The 17,208-nt window shown below is 40.5% G+C and overlaps 1 protein-coding gene across 2 annotated transcripts; it reads left to right on the top strand.

Annotated features, from left to right (window-relative positions):
• Positions 1-23: 23 nt before the first annotated feature.
• Positions 24-15,416, top strand: LOC117991293 (uncharacterized). Of its 2 annotated transcripts, XM_034978861.2 has the most exons (8): positions 143-693; positions 947-1,111; positions 2,044-2,277; positions 2,718-2,793; positions 3,117-3,206; positions 4,126-4,265; positions 4,737-4,832; positions 15,185-15,416. In XM_034978861.2, the coding sequence occupies exons 1-8, from the start codon at positions 572-574 to the stop codon at positions 15,258-15,260; spliced, it is 999 nt and encodes a 332-aa protein (XP_034834752.1). In that variant the 5' UTR covers positions 143-571; the 3' UTR covers positions 15,261-15,416. The 2 variants fall into 2 exon arrangements, with proteins under 2 accessions (XP_069361076.1, XP_034834752.1); XM_069504975.1 differs by lacking the exon at positions 947-1,111 and having other exon boundaries at positions 24-693.
• Positions 15,417-17,208: the final 1,792 nt, after the last annotated feature.

Genomic DNA, 17,208 nt, shown 5'->3' with positions numbered 1-17,208 from the left:
CAATTACAGTTTTAAACAACTTGCAAGCTGTTGTAAGTTGCAGCAGAAAAGTTTTCCATTTGAATCAATTTTGTCTAATTTAATTTGCTTTGGACTACTGGTTGCTGCTAACTTTTCACATTACGCAATAATGACGTAGTCATCGCCTAGGTGATTAATCCATAAACTTATTAACTTGCTAGCGTGGTCGCTGATAAACGGATGATAAACTTATATCGAAGTTATTAATTAAAATCTCTTCCACAGGTTATCACTTTTTGAATTGGGATAATTTGACTGCCTACCTCTATTGTTTCCAAGCTAAAAATGTACCTATTACATAAACGCAATATGTCCAATGTTAGTGAGTCTAATGTTACCCACTTTGACTGTAATGGGATGAAGGTGGTGTTTCTCGAAAACTAAAAAAACCTTATTGGTTTCTTTTCTTGTACATTTTCAAAGACAGTTTGTGTGCAGTTTGTAAACAATGACATTTTTGAAAAAAAAAAGTACAAATTGCTGAAAGCTACTGAAAATTTTCTAAATTTTTTTGAATTTTTAACAATTAAATGAATAATTAATTAATATCATGACTAGTTTACGAGAATCTCTGGGGAAATTTAGATTGTCGCGACGAGGAAAGAAACTGCAGTTGTCTGACGACCAAAGAACATTGATAGCATTGCCAAAGGACGTTCCTGAACGCACGTGGTAAGTGCAAAACGTTGCATAAACGTAAGTGGACGTGGACCTGGACGTGGTGCAAGCAAAATCTACGTGCTTGACCATCTCGAAACCTTTTTAGAAATAATTCATTTTTGACATAGGCTTCATGCCAATTTCTTGATTAAAAAACTATAATTTTTGTACTGACCCGGGAATCGAACTCGGAATCTTACATCATGATTACCTGAATAAACTAGGCACTAGATTAACGAGGCAATGACGTCATAATATTTCCTAGGGCAGAGATTCTACAGAAGGAAGACAGCGACCTGTTTATCTTCGACATTCGTGAGGACATATTGGACGAGGCGTTCAAAATTTGCTACCGGAAGTACATGACCAAGCAAAGTACATTGTTTACGGTGTACTGTGCTTCTGAAGCGTGGCTCAAGCTTGTGAACTGGTATAATAGCTTAATATAAATAGGTATAAACAGCCGAATCCAACTCGGTTGGGCAGCGTTCAGGAAGCTTCGAGATGTCTTCTTGTCCAAAATTCCTCAGTGCTTGAAGACCAAAGTCTTCGAACAGTGTGTGTTGCCACTTGCCAGTGATAACATATGGATCCGTCATCCGAGACATGGTCGCTAACTATGGGCCTCGTAAGAAATGGAATGAGAAGATCCGTAGGACAACTAGAGTAACCGAATAGCTCAACGGGTTGCGAAGCTGAAGTGACAATGGGCAGGGCACATAGTTCGTAAAACCGATAGACGTTGGGGTCTCAAGGTGTTGGAATGGCGACCTCGAACCGGAAAACGCAGCGTTGGAAGACCCCTCACTAAGTGGACGGACGACATCAGACGAGTCGCAGGGAGTCGCTGGATTCAGGCGGCGCAAGACCGTAGCATGTCAAGAGACCTATGTCCAGCAGTGGACGTCTATCGGTTGATGATGATAATGATGATAACTAGCTTATGCTCGTGACCAAGTCAATACACGTAGTTTAAAAAAATGTAAGACGTTTGGATCCCAAAGGCTAAATATAAAGATATAATGTCAATAAAGAGGTTACACACCGGAAATACACGCTTTATGTTCTCAAATACGTTAAATACTTGGTGAGCTTGATATTCGGCCAAAAAGCGTATTAAAACTTTGTAATTCACTTCACAAGCATTTTGAGAATCGTACTATTGTTTTTGTAATTTGGTAGTTATCCCACAAATAAACTAGTGAATTTTTAACCCATCTAAATCAACAAAATGTTTTATCTTTAACAGAACTGACATTAATTTTAAGATTGCTCTTTAAAATATTTTAGTTCCAAAATATTTAATTTCAACTCTAAACGATCGCACTGTAACTATATTTCAAAAGAAACCTCTTCAACTAGGTACTTCTTCCGCCATGACCCAGGCGATGATCCAAGCGCCTACCCCCCGTGTTACATCCCTAAGCGTGTGGAGTCGTGGGTACCGGACGAGCTGCCGGACCCGTCGCCCAAGGACTCGTGGTGCCACCAGGAGCTCAGCGTGCTGGAAGAGTGTCCGGAGGAAGGGTTGAGAAAGTGGCCTAGCAGTTCCTCTGTTGACATGCCCGTCGTTGAAAGTATACCTGAAGAATACTGGTGATTATTACTTTTTACTCGACTATGAGCAGTGGTAGCCTAGTGGTTAGGACGTCCGCCTTCTAATCGGAGGTCGGGGGTTCGATCTCGGGCACGAACCTCTAACTTTTGGGAGTTATGTGCGTTTTAATTAATTAAATATCACTTGCTTTAACGGTGAAGGAAAACATCGTGAGGAAACCTGCATGCCTGAGAGTTCTCCATAATGTTCTCAAACGTATGTGCAGTCTACCAATCCGCACATGGTCAGCGTGTTGATGGGTTTCTAAATAATTTTAAATACCTAAGTCATATCAAAAATTGCGGACTGGCAGGAATCGAACCTGCGTCTCCTGGGATCGCGCCCGACGCTCTGACCACTAAGCTAAGGTACGCTTGCTGCCAGTAACGAAATTTGTTAAAAGTATTTGTATGTTCACTCAGTACTGAAGTGTTTTTAGGTTCCCCGGCAAAGTAAACCTGCCTAAAGAATACAGCACTGAATCTTTGGAGGGTACGGCTAATACGATCTCATACGTTAGTTTTATTCCTATTAAAAGATTTTTATTGAAAACTAGCTTATGCTCGCGCCTTTGTCCGCGTGGACTACACAAATTTCAAACCCCTATCTCACCCCCTTAGGGGTTGAATTTTCAAAAATCGTTTCTTAGCGGATGCCTACGTCACAATAGCTATCTGCATGCCCAGCCCGATCCGTCCAGTAGTTTGAGCTGTGCGTTGATAGATTAGTTAGTAAGTCAATCAGTCAGTCAGTCACCCACCTTTTCCTTTTATATATTTAAATATCTTAATTTAGCCCTTGGATTAGAATAGACTTTTACTGTAATGTGTTCTTGCAGGAGGAGTCTGTATCTGACAACCTTTGTGCTGAAAGTGAAATGCTGCAGCATATCACGGACTATAGCACCTCGGAAGACGTTTCTACTAAGGTCGGTCACTTAATAGAGTTTTTATAGGCTCAAAACGGCTAGAACCCAGAGCCGTAAACCCAGATAAAAAAAAATAGAATATTTATTTACCTACCAGTGCTGAGTTTCTTGATGGTTCTTTGCGATAGGAAGGGGCGGGCATTCCGAACCATTGGTAGATTCCTAGATTCACTTGAACATTCAATAACTCAAGTAAACGCTTACTTGAATAAAACAAATCATCTTTCTATTTCTAAGGGATAATAAGACTTTGATGGATTTCAGTTTGTCTTAATACTTACTTAAAATATTATTTATCCATATTTATTACTAGTTGATGACCGTGACTTCGTACGCGTGGATTTAGGTTTTTAAAAATCCCGTGGGAAATCTTAGACTTTCCGGGATAAAAAGAAGCCTTTGTCACTCTCCAGGTCTTTGATTATATCCATGCAAAAATCACGTCAATCCGTTGCTCCGTTGCGACGTGATTGAAGGACAAACCAACAAACAAGAGACCTATGTCCAGTTGTGGACGTCTATCGGTTGATGCAGACTGCAGAGGCGGATTATCCCTAAGGCAAACTAGGCACGTGCCACGTGCGCGAGGTTACGAAGAGGCGCGCGCGATCATGTACCTAGAGTTAAATTACGGCCTACCTAATTATCCCTACTAATATTATATCTTGGAGTGACCGAAATTGCCTCTTCTTTAATATAGCAAAGTGTCATGACGCGATGTTCTTTGCTCGTTCATATAAATATTATAATCACCAACTACCAGCTATGCAATGAGACGATTCCTTGTTCTTTAGAATTTAGTAAATTTTTTAATATGGCTGTTAGAGGGGCGCCTTTGAGGTGCTTGCCTAGGGCGCTCTCGACATTTAATCCGCCTCTGGTTGACGTCGACGATATAGTTTGTGGTGGTATACTGTAGGAGTCCACAATCAGCGTTGTGAAGAACACAACCCCCGTGCCCAGCTCGCTGCAGGGCGCGGGCGACTCGGCCGGCGGCGGCGGGCGCTTCAAGACCAGACAAAGGAGCGAGAAGAGCAAGCTGTTTAGCAGCAAACCTAGGTATATGCGTCTATTCTGAGAACATGAATGAATTTCCGCCATAATATGTTGACGTTGCGGGCGCTGGAGAGAGCTATGCTTGGAGTTTCTCTACGTGATCAAAACAGAAATGAGGAGATCCGTAGGAGAACTAGAGTAACTGACATAGCTCAACGGGTTGCGACGCTGAAGTGGCAATGGGCAGGGCACATAGTTCGTACAACCGATAGACGTTGGGATCCCAAGGTGCTGGAATGGCGACCTCGCTCCAGAAGACGCAGCGTTGGAAAACCTCCCACTAGGTGGACGGACGACATCGACGAGTCGCAGGGAGCCGCTGGATGGCGGCGGCGTAAGACCGTGGCGTGTGGAAGTCTCTACAAAAGACCTATGTCCAGCAGCTGACGTCTATTGGTTGATGATGATGATGTTGACGTCTTTCTTGTGAAAGAAAGAAAGCTAGGCATTCTTGTGAATTTTGTGATCTTTCAGCGTGGGCGGCAGATCGAAGGGGCGCCTGCCGCCGCTGGACGGTGACTCCAGGTCAAGGATCAGCACCATCTCCGACTGCCGACTCCGGAACCTGAGGTACTCACATCGTTTCAATTTATTTTTCAAACATTCGCCCGAAAATTTCATTTTGATATTTCATCGCAGTTATCAAGACAGAATATTCGCATCCGCATCCGCAAATGCGGAACATTCGCATCAATTAATGCGGAGCTTTTACGGATGCGGATTCATATTTGCAACAACAAGCGACCTGCAAAGAAAGAGGGCGGGACCAGAGTGGCGCGTGCCTCGCGCGTGTTTGCTAGTTCACATCTTCGTTCGCTAACTAACCAATCAAAACTTAAACTAACCGCATCCGCAAGTGCGGAACATTCGCATTAATTTAGACATTCGCATCCGCAGATGTGAACCTCTAATAATCCGCATCCGCAACAACGCTTAATTCAAAACCATAAAGTAGGTTTTTATTTTGATTTGTACTTGGGTGACAAAATATTACTACTGGCTATTGTCATGAAGAGGAAGTTATATAATCTTAGTAAATAATTTTAAATTTTTAAATTTTAATTTTTGAAGTGTAGGTAAAAACACAATAAAAATTATAAAAAAGAATTTTCAAAATCGGTCCAGGCGTCTTCGAGTAATCCGGTAACATATCTACATTAAAAAAAAAGGTTCCGACGAATTGAGAACCTCCTCCTTTTTTTGAAGTCGGTTAAAAATGAAGTTAATTTAGCCGCATACCTACCTATTATCAAAACAAGATTATGCCTACGACTTCGTTCCAGCGGAGTAAGGTTTTTGAAGGAATGGAAACTCTTTGATTTGATGCCGAGCTAAAAAGTGGCATGTGTCAAGTGTCCCAGGTCTAAAGGGTATTTACTTACTAGTTATAACCATGAAAAAAATCACATTAATCCGTTGCTCCGGTGCAGCGTGAGTGAAGGACAAACCAACGAACAAACCCACTTAAACAAGCACAATATTAATAATGGGTAGTGCCATCTTATATAGGTACCAAGATAGACGCGTTTTATTACACTAAAATAACTTTTAAAGAAGAGAGAAATCCCAAACGGAACGTAAATTGACGTAGATGAAGCCGCGAGGTTAAGCTAGTAGGTAAGTACCTACGTAAAATTCAACAAAGGATTTACAGAGGTTCAGGAGGATTTACTGAATGGAACATGAAACTTATAAAAAACTCTGTGGGAAACGGGCATATTGAAATAGCGCACGTGCGTAACACAACCGACAAAAGAAAAGTTCCGTCCAAAGAAACGACTTGTTAGGTTCACGAGTGCGACGACCTCACCTCACCTATGCAGTAATCATATGAAAAGGTAATCGGGGGGAGGTAAAAAACTCGTATTTTATCAATACGCTGTATTGTATTATCCCTTGGATGCATTTGATGTGGACACTTGGGAATTATTGGTTAGGGCTGCCACTATGAACATATCTTATAACATTTTTTTTGATTTCTTAAAAAAGTATATTAACCAAGTTAAATGACTAATATTCCCCTTTCCTCTACAACTAAGCATCGAGCTTGTGCTAGTAGGTTTTTTTTTAATTCATCATAGGCAAACGCTTGACCACAATCACACCTGATGGAAAGTGATGATGCGGCCTAACATGGGCCGCGTTTACCTAGAAGATGCCTATTCACTCTTGTTTTTAAGATACCCGGGTTGTAATTGGTAGGAAACACATAATGTCGTGGAAGAGTATTCCAAACCTTAGCCATGCGTATGAGGAATAATGACGCAAAACGTTTCGTGTAAAAAGAGATGTAAGGTGATGTTGACACCCCTAGGTTGTGTACCCCAGGTGCGCGAGTTCGATGCCCGGGGACAGTCCGCAGTCCACAGCGTCGGCTACTAGGGAACCAGATGACAAACGTTTCCCCTGGAACGTTCCAGGGATAACAAGTTACTTACATGAATGCACATAATGTACCATTGACCCCTGAATACTGAACTGCATCTTAAAAATTAGAATCTGAGCGGATACAAGTGATAAGATACCTAACACCATGTTATGTAGGCTTGTACTTTTAATTTTTTTGCAATGCGGCCATTTTGTTTTTTATTATTATTTGGTGTTAGAGCGACACTAGAAAATGAAATACACAATGAAATTTCAACTCTCTATTTATTATGGTTCATGAGATATAGCCTGCTTACAAACAGATGGTAGATGCATCCGACTATTCGAAAGTACTTGTCGAATTAAAAAGATTTTTATTTTAATATTATATTTAAATAAACAGCCAGACGGACAGCGGAGGCTTGCTAATAGGGCCCAGCGGGGTGATTCGCTAACTCAGTGTCTAACACTGAATGATAGCCACCGAGCTCATTTTTTAATCCATTGAAGGTTTTATATGAAAAAATATTTTAATATCACCCAGTGAAGCAGCAATGTAGAACCAACCAACCTCGGCAGCTATCATTCAGTGTTTATAGACACTGAGTTAGCGAATCATTAGAGTATTATTAGAAGGTCGACGCGAAGCCGAGGACTTCTCAAGTTATTTTGAAAGGAAGAGACGCCAGCCGAGTTCGGAATTGAATGAAATTGAAATGGCAATCAGCCCCTGCGCTGACCCCGTGCGGGCGAGCGCGGGTGACGTGCGGGTGTGTGGGGTGTCCCCTCGCCTCATACCCCGTTTGCCATCTCAACCTGATTACAACATGGGGTTATTCAAGGGGAGGACCAACAAATTCCTAAAAGGCCGGCAACGCATCGGCAGTTCCTCTGGTGCTGCAAATGTTCATGGGCGGCGGTAATCACTTAACATCAGGTGACCCGCCTGCTCGTTTGCTCGCTATCTCTATTAAAAAAACCTGTCGTGGACTATACTTAGCACATTTTTCGATTCTTTCCATACACCACTATAGAGTAGGTATAGAAATATCAACCCTTGTTTGCCGACGCCCACCCGAAGGCGCGAGATCGTCGCGCGGCCCTTTGTTGTACCGCTAAAAGCTTTTGTTCATATCTTGATGAATGGCTCGCGAATTACGGGCCACGTTTTCATTTACAAAAGTGTTTGTACAACCTCAAGGTGCCATGTTATTGGCATTAGATATAATAGATGGCAGGAAATGGTGACATTAGCGGCGGCCGGCGGGGAATCGTGGCCTTATTTGTTTTGATGTTTTTCGTCTAGCTAGTTACGTAAGCGGCAACCAGAAGGATTTTTGAAGGAAACGAAGATAGGTACTTAGACTTTTACTAAATTTATTATTAAATCGTTACATTTTAACCTAATCCAACGTCCGCACTCTGCACCAAGGTTAGATGCAGAGTTTCACATTGTGACGACCTAAATCTAGTCTAATCTAACCTAACTATAGAGACTGCGTCGAGGTGTGACGACAGAATGCCCCTCTTCACATCTCTCATTTGGTTTAAATACCTTAATACTAAAATATAAATAAATCCCAATTAATTGAAGTGCGAGTCAGGCTCGCGCAACGAGGGTTCCGTACTTCAGTCGTATTTTTTCGACATTTTGCATGATAATTCAAAAACTATGATGTATAAAAATAAATAAAAATCTGTTAGAATGTACAGGTGAAGACCTTTCAAATGATACCCCACTTGATATAGTTATCTTACTTCAAAAATTGAAAATACTAATTATTAGTTTATGACCACACTTTAACTGTTTTTGTATGATGTAACAACAAATTCACGGTTTCCAGATTTTTTCCCGAGTGTCTGCTATAAGACCTACCTACCTGCCAAATTTCATGATTCTAGGTCAACGGGAAGTACCCTGTAGGTTTCTTGACAGATCGACAGACAGACAGACAGACAACAAAGTGATCCTATAAGGGTTCTGTTTTTCCTTTTAAGGTACGGAACCCTAGAAATAGCAAAAACATAATAGAGTCAATATTTCAAACCTCTTAGATGCCAGAAAATACATTAGTAAATTGATAGTTTTCATTAGAATTTCATATCGTTTTTCGTATGAAAAACTCCGAGGAAAATGAAAAGCATTTTCATTAAATTTTCCTCTTTGATGTTAGATCTTGAAAGGTTTCCCCTGTTACCGAAAATTTACGGTAAGAAGAGCGCACCGTACGCACTTCGCAATGGTCAATACGTTGTGGACATGGAGGGTTGAATTGAACGAGCTACGCATGCATACGACGCGCCTCTTTCCCACTGGGCACTCTGGGCACGTGCCCAGGGCCCACGATCGATAGGGGGCCACTAATCGCTACCACCAAATCGCCAAACTATAAACGACCGACCGATATTTTATTATCGAAAAACCTATTTAATATTTATTTCTATAAAATCAAAGGTCAAAAAGGCCCTTTCAAACATAGGCCAATAGATATTGTTAACCAGTCAAGACTGACTTATAACCGAGCTTTCTTGTTTTACCTACTCTGTCAAGATCATAGGGGCCCCGTTATTCTAATGTGCCCAATAGGTTAAAGACGGCTCTGGACGTTGGGGTACGAGAGACCACTAAATTAGATGCTTGTTCAATACGATAACCCTCAATTCAATCGCCTCACGGACTACAAATGCGTCGTAATCAAAAAGGAACTATGGGTGGGACAAAGAGTCCCCCTGACAGAGTATTCACACTGCCCTAATTTCTAACTACCTACATCTACTTGCACGCGCTTTAAGCTCTATGGCCACAGTTTTACGGGTTAAAATTACGTTTTTGAACTGTAAATTTAAGTTATTTTCAGCAATTACGTGCGTAGGCAATGTGATCGTTTAGTTTGAAAGCCTCTTTGTTAGTAGGTAGTTAGGTACATACATTTGTACATAATATGTAGATGTTCTAACAAAGAGATTACAGTGTATATTTTTTTAACTGTGATAGTATTGGGAAATTAAAAACCACAGGAGATACAGGGGACACCTTCAGGACTTTTTTGTGAAAACAATTTTGGCATAGTCTTTTTAGGGTTCCGTACCTCAAAAGTAAAACCGGAACCCTTATAGGATCACTTTGTTGTCTGTCGGTCTGTCAAGAAACCTACAGGGTACTTTCCGTTGATCTAGAATCATGAAATTTGGCAGGTAGGTAGGTCTTATAGTATAGCAGACATAAGGGGAAAAATCTGAAAACTGTGAATTTGTGGTTACATCACACACAAAAAATTAAATTGTGGTCATGAACTAATAATTAATAATATTTCCCATTTTCGAAGTAAGATAACTATATCAAGTGGGGTATGAAAGGGCTTCACCTGTGCATTTTTTTATTTTTATGCATCATAGTTTTTGAATTATCATGCAAAATGTCAAAAATACGACTGTAGTACGGAACCCTCGGTGCCCGAGCCCGACTCGCACTTGGCCGGTTTTTTTTGGTCAAACGTGAGTTGTCCATAAAAATAAATCGACTAATTTTTTTTAATGTCCATTGACTCATGTAAGGATCATTTTATTTTATAGAAAGAAAAAATCGGACCTTATTATTTATTTTATAATTAAGTAGGAATAGAACTAAAGGTTTCCTAAGACATCCTGGTAATTTCTATGGTTTTGGATTTCCCCATACTATCCCAGTTAAAAAGAACACACTGTATATATTATATAGTAGGTAACATTATAATTGAGGTTATTCAGAAGGAGTTCGTATATGTAAAGTTCATATATTTGAGAAAGTTGGGAACGCACGCTGAATGGGGTATTCAGTAATATATCACATTAATTTAATTTAATTGATGAAAGTTCTTGTTTGATGTAAGGGTAACTTGGAAGATCGTTTCTCAGATCTGGGTAACATTTAACTCTAATTGAAACTCAAAAATTTCTTTGTTAAAGGAGGCCCCTTACAAGTTGTTTTGAATTTGAATCGTCAACTCTTGTTTGTTGCGAGTTGCGATTCTATCGAATTCGGAGGTTTGTTTCTATGAAGAGAATTACTTAACTTGTTGTTAAAAACCGGCCAAGTGCGAGTAAGGTTCGCGCAACGAGGGTTCCGTACTATAGTCGTATTTTTTTGACATTTTGCACGATAATTCAAAAACTATAATGCATAAAAATAAAAACAAACTGTTTTAGAATGTACAGGTCAAGACCTTTCATATGATACCCCACTTGATATAGTTATCTTTAGTTCATGACCACAATTTAATTTTTTTTGTGTGATGTAACCACAAATTCACGGTTTTCAGATTTTTCCCCGAATGATTGCTCTAAGACCTACCTACCTGCCAAATTTCATGGTTCTAGGTCAACGGGAAGTACCCTGTAGGTTTCTTGACAGACCGACAGACAGACAACAAAGTGATCCTGTAAGGGTTCCGTTTTTCCTTTTGAGGTACGGAACCCTAAAAATAAGTTAACTATGTATATAGTACGTGACAGATCGAGATGGTGATCGGGTTGGGGACGCGTTAATTATGTACATCGACCTTTAGAAGGAGATAGCGGATTTGTAGAGCATTGTCTCTGTCGTTGAGACCGACAAAACGTCATATAGGTATGAGTGACAGAAAGAATGCTCTACAAAGCCGAAATGTTATTCTAAAGGCCGATGTACATTACTTTCTGCGCGTGCTGTGCATAAATACTGAGACCGACAAAACGTCATATAGGTATGAGTGACAGAGAGAATGCTCTACAAAGCCGAAATGTTATTCTAAAGGCCGATGTACATTACTTTCTGCGCGTGCTGTGCATAAATACTGAGACCGACAAAACGTCATATAGGTATGAGTGACAGAGAGAATGCTCTACAAAGCCGAAATGTTATTCTAAAGGCCGATGTACATTACTTTCTGCGCGTACTGTGCATACATACATCTTACGACGGTACTACTTCCAGCATCATTCTGTGACGTCAGCATGACACGGCCGAGTCCAGCTCCCAGTCAATGCCACCAGGTGAACGTCCTCTCACCTCACCCTCGTGGGTTCGATTCCCGACGTGAACTGTATAATTTCACACCCATTATACAAACGTGGGCAAGAGAGGTAAAATTAAGCAGGACCTCGGAATTCCTAATACATTTTGGGTGGTGACTAAATTTCAATTTTTACACGAGTGCTACTGCCCAAAAAAAACCGGCCAAGTGCGAGTCAGGCTCGCTTAATGAGGGTTCCGTACTAAGTCGTATTTTTTCGACATTTTGAACGATAATTCAAAAACTATGATGCATAAAAATAAATAAAAATCTGTTTTAGAATGTACAGGTGAAGACCTTTCATATGATACCCCACTTGATATAGTCAGTCACTTCGAAAGTTGAAAATACTAATTATTAGTACATGACCACAATTTAATTTTTTTTTTGTGTGATCTAAACCCTAAATTCACGGTTTTCAGATTTTTCCCCAAATGTCAGCTATAAGATCTACCTACCTGCCAAATTTCATGATTCTAGGTCAACGGGAAGTACCCTGTAGGTTTCTTGACAGACCGACAAACAGACAGACATCAAAGGGATCCTATATAAGAGTTCCGTTTTTCCTTTTGAGGTACGGAACCTTAAAAAGGTGCGGTGTACCTAAGATTGTGACGAAGATGACGTATGTGTGTTTGTTCCACCATTACTACTAAATGCGTTATTTCATTTTTTAGCAGGTAGTTCTGTTTTAATCTATTTAAATTACGACTTTTGAGTCTCGGCTGTTCCCACTAGATTCCAACATGGGGTTATTCATGGGGGGGATCAACAAATTCCTAAAGGCCGGCAATGCATTGGCGGTTCCTCTGGTGCTGCAATGTTCATGCGAATTACGTCTTACGTTTTCCATCTTTCTCATAATAGGTAGCTAAGTACTGTGAGCTTCAGAAAGTAATGTACATTGGCCTTTAGAATGACATTTCGGCTTTGTAGAGCGTTTAGTCTCTGTCACTCATATCTATATACCTTTTGTCGGTATTTATACGTTTTGTCGGTCTCAACGACCGAGACAATGCTCTACAAATCTGTTATCTCCTTCTAAAGGTCAATGTACATTACTTTCTGTCACGTATTGTATATTAGCTGGTGTAGGCGTGGAAACCTGTTAAAAGGCCGCTGGATACAGACAGTGTAAGACCGTGGAAGTCTCTAGACCTAAGTCCAACAGTAGACGTCTATCGGTTGACGACGACGACGAAACGTTTCTATTTTCCGTAGGTAGACATATAGAGTTACCTTCCAAGACGTCCCTAGAAACATTGTGTGGACAATCGATTCAGCTTGCGCGGGAAATGAGCCTATTGCCTATCAATGAGTGGCTCGAGCGCGCATTATGCATGCCTGCCATCTACAAGTCACCTTCGAATTTCCCGGTCACCAACCGCGCCTCTGGGCAGGCTTCCCATTAAACGGAAAAATACGAGCATAGGGATGGTGCCTACTAGTCAAATCAGCAACTTTAGATGAAGGAAAATGTCGTGGGGCCCTGACAGTTTTCAATAATGTTCTCAAAGATGTGTGAAGTCTACGGGCTATTGTGAGAAGAGAGCCGTGCTCAGTAGTGGGCCGGCGATGGGTTTATCATAAATTCTCTTAGGTTGCTTAGCGTTTAATCCCTGGAGGTTAGACGGACTTGCGATCGACTAAAAATTATGTGTCGAATTTTGCGACGAGGTGTCAATGCTTCAGACCTTCATGACCAACTGTGTCGTATATACGTCTCCCTAAATCTGACAGTCATCTTCGTCCACGAAAGAATAAACTTTTCGTGGTCCCACATTTGTTAGAGTTGCTAGAGAGTTTGCTAGAGCACTGTTGCTAGAGCTATGTCACCTATACCGCGTTCATTGGCATCGTTCAACGCGCTTTTGGATAATAATGCTCAATGGGACCCCTTCAATGACGAGTGTATAATTTTGATTCGGGAGTTACTGAAGTACGCGGAGTCCGGAGAGCATTGCATGAATATTTCATTCAATGTTCTCAGCGTACCTACATTCAAAATCCTTCAATATTATATCATTTTTTATTTTGTGTCTTTTTTGTACCTTTATTTGTATTTAAAATTATCATTCTAGTTAGTGTAAGTGGCACTGCCGTTCCCACTAGATATAAAATAAATAAATGATGATGATGCTCAGGACTTCATCCTCGTGGATTTAAGTTTTTTTTAAACCAGTAGGAACTCATCAGATAAAGGATCTTAAGAATCAAAAGTCTGGCACGCTTATTGAGCGTGGTACGGCATAAGCCTGCTGGTCCAGATGATATGAAACGTCCACCGCTGGGCAGTCGCCATGTACATGCGCGATGTTAGCAATTGTAATAGCGCCAAGGCTCTGTCGGTGTGTCAACGATCGACAAACTAATTCGATGCTTACATTACCACCTTATGCCCATAGCGATTTGGAATTTAGATGCTGAAAAAATACCATCTTGCTACTTAAATATGTTGTTGACAGGAAAATCCAAGGTGGTCCCAGTCCGGTGTCCACCATACCGGAGATGGCTGGAGCTGTATATAGCAGACCAGGCAGATTATATCTACGAGGACAAAGTCGTGGATTTAGAGTTTTAAAAACCCGTGGGAACTCTTTAATTTTCTGGTCTTTAACTGCTTATTAATTTAATTTTTGTAGAGGTTCCCCTTATAATGTAGACAAGGAAAAGGCCCAATTTTTTGAAATTCCCACAGGATTGGTAGGGAATAAAGTGGATTTTCTTGGTATGAGCAGTGCCACAGTTCACGGCAGTTAGGAAACTTTTAATGAAACACCGAGGCATGTTATAGTCAACGCATTTTAAACTGAGTCGTCGAGTTATCTGTCTGTTTCGCTCGCACCTGTAAATAAAAATATAAATAAATAAATAATAAATTTATTCATAAGTGCGAGTGAAACAGATAGATAACTCGACGACTCAGTTTAAAATGCGTCGACTATAGTACATTTGGCGCATCTGAGCCAGATACCCCTATTTTTCCATGATTTCACGTCACCATAACCTAATATTTGACATATCGTCGATTCAGGATCAAACCGAGAGTTGCCTCACTAGTTCACTCTGGCAGTGACCTCTCAGATCCATACTAATACCTATTATAAATGCGAAAGTGTGTCTAACCGTCCGTTCTGCTAGCTTTTCACACTCCATCTGTTTAACCGATTGTGATGTTATTTAGTGCACAGATAGCTTACATTTTTTCTATCAATAAGACTAATTTATTACCTATGGATTTTGAATAAATCATTTGACTTTGACCTTGACTCATCCCGAATAACATAGGTTACTATTTATACCGAAAAATAAAAGAGTTCCCAGGGGATTTACAAAAACATAAATTTACTCGGACGAACTCGCAAGCTTTTATAAACAAAAGGGCTCATCTTTTTTTGCCATTTTATTGAACCATAAACACAAATTGCTCATTTATGATAATTGAAGCCCAAGTCCTCAATTAGATGCACTACCAAAACATCGATTATCTTATCGATAAGTGATAAATTACAACGTTGTTCACAGATTGGACACGCAGTACGAGATAACTTCGGAGAAAATCGATACACCGCCCTGCGGCGGGGCGCTCAAACGGAAATGAAGATACCTATAATACGCGACAGGTGGAGATGGCTATCGGGGTATGAGGCGGGGAGACGCCCCGCACACTCGCACAGCGCCCGCAGCGGGTTGGCGCGGGGCTGTGCGACATCTCGACCAGTCGCGTATTTATACCTACCTGCTGTTACACTTTATATCAACCTAATCTAAAAATAAAAGTTTTGACTCGTTGGACAGCAGCAAACTTGAATTTTTTCTTTGTTTTTATCATCATCATCATCATCAGTATTATAAATGCGAAAGTGTGTTTGTTTGTTGGTTTATTGATTTGTTGGTTTGTTGGTTTGTCCTTCAATCACGTCGTAACAGTGCAACGGATTGACGTGATTTTTTGCATGGGTATAGATAAAGACCTGGAGAGCGACATGGGCTACTTTTTATCCCGGAAAATCAAACAGTTCACACGGGATTTAAAAAAAATCTAAATTCACGCGTACGAAGTCGCGGGAATCATCTAGTAATCTAGTAATACAAATAACTTTAACTTTAACTTTGGTAAGTGACGATGTAGTCTAAGATGGAAGCGAGCTAACCTGGAAGCGGTATGGCTGTTTTTAATAAGCCCTTGCCACTTTGGTTTCGACACGGCATCGTACCGAAATCGCTTGGCGGCACGGCTTTGCCGGTAGAGTGGTAACTAGCCACGGCTGAAGCCTCCCACCAGACCAGGCCAGAAAGGAGATCGCCCGTGAACGGGCCCTCTTTTGTGGCGTCGTGTCATAACTTAAATTAATTTTTTTTTAAATGTGTTATTTTTTTACGATTATGTTTTATAACGACTTTTTTTCACTCTATTATTGAAAATATCCTCAATTACAGTTAGAATCGTAAACATGCATTTATTTTGAAGAAGTATTAATTAAATATAACCTCAATATCAGCAATATAAAAAATAAGATTTCTTAATAACCAGGGTGAATAAATAGAAATCGTTTGCAGAATATAAAGAGTGAATTATTTGTCTACAAAATAAAATTAAAACCATGGTGACATAACAATTATATTAGGGGGGGCCCAAAGCTCCTAAGAAAATGGGCAATCTCTTTTATTATAAAATTCAAACCCCTACCCGGGACCTCCCACTAGTAAGACCACAGCGCTTGCCACTGCGCCAGGGAGGTCGTCATCTTTAGCTGCCTCAGTAGGCGGGTAAGCGATGGCCACCATAACAGTATAATATCGCAGTTGATGGTGCTTCGGATGCGCATAATCATGCAAATTGCGCGGCTTTCATCATGTTATAAGTTTTTACGATTTTTCCAGCTTTTATATTCGGTCGGATAAAAGACAATGGCTTCATAAAGCGGTATACTGATAGCTATTTCGTGTCTAAAGTCTGCATCAACGAAACACTAATGTAGGCACCAACGACTTATGGCCACCATATTTATGGTCCAAGATCCCGCTAGAGCTAGACGTGCCATATTTTCTGAGTAACAAAATGTGCAAACACTACTAATGATGACACTAGTAATAATAGTAGGCTATATTGACGCTTCTCTACCATAGAGTACGGAATATCGTGGGAACTGAAAAATAATTCGGAAGATATCATAGAATTAATAGTTATGCGAATATACTTAATGTAATTTTTTTATTCTAGTTTAATTTAAAATAAAATACAACATATTTAAGTACCTACATACTCTATCCCACACATTACTCAAAATATAAGACACGTCTGGCTCTACCGGGATCTTGCTCTATTGGAAGCATGCTCGTAACATGTCATGGTAGACCTAAGGCTATGCTAGACCTACCAAAGAAACACCGATCGATGCCGAGTAGATACCGATAAGGGATATGGGTTTAATAAAACTGCCCATTTGAATAAAAACCCTTCAAAGTTTGCTTCCATCTTAAAGACTGCATCATCACTTACCACCAGGTGAGATCGCAGTCGGGCGCACACCCGCACAGCCCCCGCG

The sequence above is a fragment of the Maniola hyperantus genome, chromosome 19 (assembly GCF_902806685.2).
Source record: "Maniola hyperantus chromosome 19, iAphHyp1.2, whole genome shotgun sequence".
Lineage (NCBI taxonomy): Eukaryota > Metazoa > Arthropoda > Insecta > Lepidoptera > Nymphalidae > Maniola > Maniola hyperantus.
Note: the sequence above shows the minus strand (reverse complement) of the source record. Positions and strands in the feature narration are given on the sequence as shown.

What these genes read in the sequence shown, in the direction of transcription:
- LOC117991293 (XM_034978861.2), top strand. Translation starts at nt 572, where the DNA reads ATGACTAGTTTACGAGAATCTCTGGGGAAATTTAGATTGTCGCGACGA. An exon ending in TGGCTCAAGCTTGTGAACTG is followed by an intron (nt 1,112 to 2,043) that starts GTATAATAGCTT and finishes CTCTTCAACTAG; the next exon opens with GTACTTCTTCCGCCATGACC. An exon ending in CGGCTAATACGATCTCATAC is followed by an intron (nt 2,794 to 3,116) that starts GTTAGTTTTATT and finishes GTGTTCTTGCAG; the next exon opens with GAGGAGTCTGTATCTGACAA.